Source organism: Myotis brandtii, unplaced genomic scaffold (assembly GCF_000412655.1).
Source record: "Myotis brandtii unplaced genomic scaffold, ASM41265v1 scaffold97, whole genome shotgun sequence".
Lineage (NCBI taxonomy): Eukaryota > Metazoa > Chordata > Mammalia > Chiroptera > Vespertilionidae > Myotis > Myotis brandtii.
The window spans coordinates 1670686-1674166 of NW_005372020.1; the positions used below are offsets into that span (position 1 = coordinate 1670686).

The following is a 3481-nucleotide window of genomic DNA, read 5'->3' on the forward strand; positions in this document are numbered from 1 at the left end:
GGGCACTCACTGGCAGCAGCAGCGGAGGATTCGGGTTCAGCGCAGCCTGGTCCGGCTCGGTTCGCTGCGGCAATCACCATGGCAACGATGACCACGCGCGACCGGAGAGCATCTGACCAATCCTGGACGTCGGGGGCTGGGTCTGGGCGGGGCCCGGAGCGGAAGCAATCCCACTGCGGCGTGCCCGAGCCGTCACCATAGCAACCAGAGCCTCGAGGGAGTCGTGGGCACTTGACTAGGCTGTTGCCCGCCCCCCATCCCCGCTCCCGCCAGGGAGCGCTTGCGATCACCATGGAAACGAGGGCGGGGTTGGATATGGGGCTGTGGGCGGGGTCATTGCGGTCTGGGTGGAGCCTGGATCCAAAGATGGGGGTTTGGGCGGGGCTGATGGTGGAGAGACCTCTCTGACAATCAATGTAGCCGGGAGGGGTGGCAGCTCAAACTGGTAGGGGTTATGATGTGACGTGTGTAAGTGTTTATTTTTGTAATATATTGAATATGATTTTTCATAGATCGACGCTCAACCACTGAGCCACGCCAGCCGAGACGAAGGGCACTTTTTTTTTTTTTAAAAGACTGTATACCCAGATTCTGAGAGGCCCAGGGTTCCCAGCTTTGAGAATCTATTTTATCCAGCTTCCCATTTCACAGACAAGGAAACTAAGGCTCACACAATTTAAAAGTGTTGCCACGTGCGTTAGAACTAGAATCAGAACCCAGGTTTCCTGACGCCCAGCCTTGCGCTGTCTGCCCCACACTCCTCAAAAAGCTCAGGGTCAGAGAGACCCTCCCTGACTTTGTCTTTTGAAGGAGGGCAGTAGGGGGCAGATTTCCACATCACAATATGGCATCCTTGGCCCGCAGGTCTAAGTCAATTACCTGCATTTCAAAGCTAAGTGTGTTGGAGGCTGATGCTTGGTGCCTTTGTTAGTGAGTTTCACGGCGACAGGCCCAGGCCTAAGGGTGAACTCATGTGAGTTGGTCTACCCGCTCCTGTGCCTCAGTTTACTCAGCTATCAAATGGACTCGACTATCTGTGAAAGTGCTCTGTAGATTAGTATAAAGCTTGACTCAAGTCCATGACCCATTTATTCATTCTACACGTACTGACAGCCTCCTGGTAATTAATTAAGCTACGGGATCATTTACTGGTACTAACATGGAGTTGGGGAGACGACAGGCTTCATGGAGGTGGTGTCTGTCCACCGAGCTGTGCCCCGAAGGACACAGAGGTGGTTCCTGTTCCTGGCAGCCCAGGCTGCATGGAGGAGGTGGCCATTTGGAGGACTCATATCCGGCCTGGCACCCAGGGTTTTGAGCGGCAGGCTGGATGTTTGGACTCTGTCCTGAGGCCACTGGGGAGCCATGGAGGGTTGTATGCAGGTGACGGCTGGGACTGGCTTGCTTTCAAGCACAATTGCTCCAGTCAGCAGGGCATTGGGTCCACTGCGAGGGCCGATCTGTGTCATTACCAGGCCATCAGCCTGCAGAGCAAGGAGCATGGGCGAGGGCTCGGCAGTCCTGGGCTCTGGCCTGCGTGGTTTTGGCAAGCTACTAAGAAAACCTCTGAGGGGCCTCCCTATAACCTGGATCATGTTAGCAGCTCATGGGGTTACTTTGAGAACTAAAGGCATGCGAAGTGTCCCGCACAGAAAAAGGCGTTCACACTCATTTCCCTTCCCCTCGGTGCTATGAACAAAGCAGAGCCGTCTTTGTTCCCCGCGGTAACCCCGTAAGGTATCATTGTCCCCTCTTTACAGCCGGCCCCAGACCGAGGCTGCTCGCGCCGCCTGCGCCTGCGCGGTGGGCGCCTAGTGTGCAGAGCGCAGCGCTGAGGACGCCGCTGGGGTCGCCTGGCAACCGGGTCGCCTAGCAACGGGCGACCGCGCACGCTGAAGCAGGTGAGCCTGCGACACCAGACAGGGGCCCAAGACAGGGGGGACAGGGGACCCTCAGACCCATCCAGTCTGGCTCACACGGGTCCCGCGTCTGCTCTCATCCGCGGCGGGACTCCCGCAGCCCAAGCCACATACAGGAGGCCAGGCCCCCTTGTCCCCATCCCCGGAGCCCAGCATTCCCTGCAGGGGGAGCCCCAATCGGAAATGGCCGCCCCCCCTTCCCCGCCCAGCTCGGCCCGTCTGTCTCTCCTTGTCACTTGGTGCCTAAGATCAGAGTTGGCCTTAGTTCTTTAACTGGGGTAGAATCCTACAGGGCGGGGGCCTGTCAGGGCCACTCAACACCGGCATCAGCAACCACTCCCACAATAAGGACCGCAGCCAACAGCCAACGCCTCGGAAGCCCTGGCGTGCCAGGCTCAGGAGGGTCGTTCACGCAGGAGCAAGGGAAGGAGGTGCTGTTATCAAGTCCTTTTTGCAAAGGCTCCCAGAGAGGAAGAGATTGTCAAGGGCCGCCCATGGCCTGGGTCTGGAGCCGGTTCTGAGTACGAAGCCACATTACCTATAGATGCTCCGTGTGTGTGTGTGTGTGTGTGTGTGTGCGCAATAAAAATAATTCATGCCCTAGCTGGTTTGGTTCAGTGGATAGGACGTTGGCCTGCAGACCGAAGGATCCTGGGTTCGATTCCCTTCAAGGGCATGTACCTTGGTTGCAGGCTCCTCGCTGGCCCGAGGCCCTGGTCTGGCATGCCCAGGAGGCAGCCAATCGATGTGTTTCTCTCACATTGATGTTTCTCTCTGTCTTTCCCTCTCCCTTCCTCTCTCTCTAAAAATCAATAAAAACATTAAAAATATCCACTCAGCTGTGCTTACCGTTTTGAGGATCGAATGAGAAGTAGCTTCTAAATCACAGTCGTCCTCATGACAACGTTTGGGGTTCTTCTCACCAGTGTTTTCTGCGGAGCTCCGTTCTGAAAGCGAGAGAGTCACCTCCTGCCGGTGCGGAAAGATGGCCCATACCTGGATCTCCACGTACCTGCCCCCCAACATCAACCCCGCCCAGGCTTCCATCGCGTACGGCTGCCGGGCCCTGCCCAAGCTGAACGAGGAACTGCAGTCCGAGGACCTGCAGACCAGGCAGAAAGCCCTCATGGCTCTGTGCGACCTCATGCATGACCCTGAGCATGTCTATGTGGCCATCGACATAGGTGAGAGTGTCACGGAGCCCAGGCGACCATCGGGTCTGGATGGACAGACACAGAGTAGCTGGCGGTGGGAGGAGTTGAGGTGACCCTCCCAGCTGGTCAGCCCGTCCTTGGAGGGACACCCCCAGCAGCCGACCCAGAGCCACAAAGCAGCCCTCTCTGCTACGGCTGGACCGACCAGGTGGCCACAAATCCACCAAACAGCCCTGAGATCTGTCTTAGCCACGAAAGATAGGCAACACCCTATTGGAGCCACATGGTACCTGGGACCTCTTGTTTCCCTCTCTCCTAACGACCAAAATGAACGCTGAGGTGATCAGGCACATGATGAGTGAACTGCCACTTCTCCCCCAGCCTTAGCTGAAGGGCTGATTTAAAAAA

General features: G+C 56.9%; 2 protein-coding genes across 3 annotated transcripts in view; one reads left to right on the forward strand and one right to left on the reverse strand.

The window, feature by feature from the left end:
* Positions 1–293, reverse strand: part of RAB36 (RAB36, member RAS oncogene family) — a 20061-nt gene extending 19768 nt beyond the window's left edge. The window contains exon 1 of the mRNA XM_014533357.1: positions 11–293. Coding sequence (XP_014388843.1) covers positions 11–293 — 283 coding nt within the window. The remainder of the gene's footprint in view (positions 1–10) is intronic.
* A 1462-nt stretch (positions 294–1755) lies between these two features.
* The window catches only part of LOC106724786 (radial spoke head 14 homolog), a 4018-nt gene continuing 2292 nt past the window's right edge, over positions 1756–3481 (forward strand). Inside the window, exons 1-2 of one of the 2 annotated variants that reach the window (XM_014533369.1) lie at positions 1756–1901; positions 2759–3103. In XM_014533369.1, coding sequence (XP_014388855.1) covers positions 2905–3103 — 199 coding nt within the window. In that variant the 5' untranslated portion in view covers positions 1756–1901; positions 2759–2904. The remainder of the gene's footprint in view (positions 1902–2758; positions 3104–3481) is intronic. The other variant, XM_014533368.1, reaches the window with a different exon arrangement.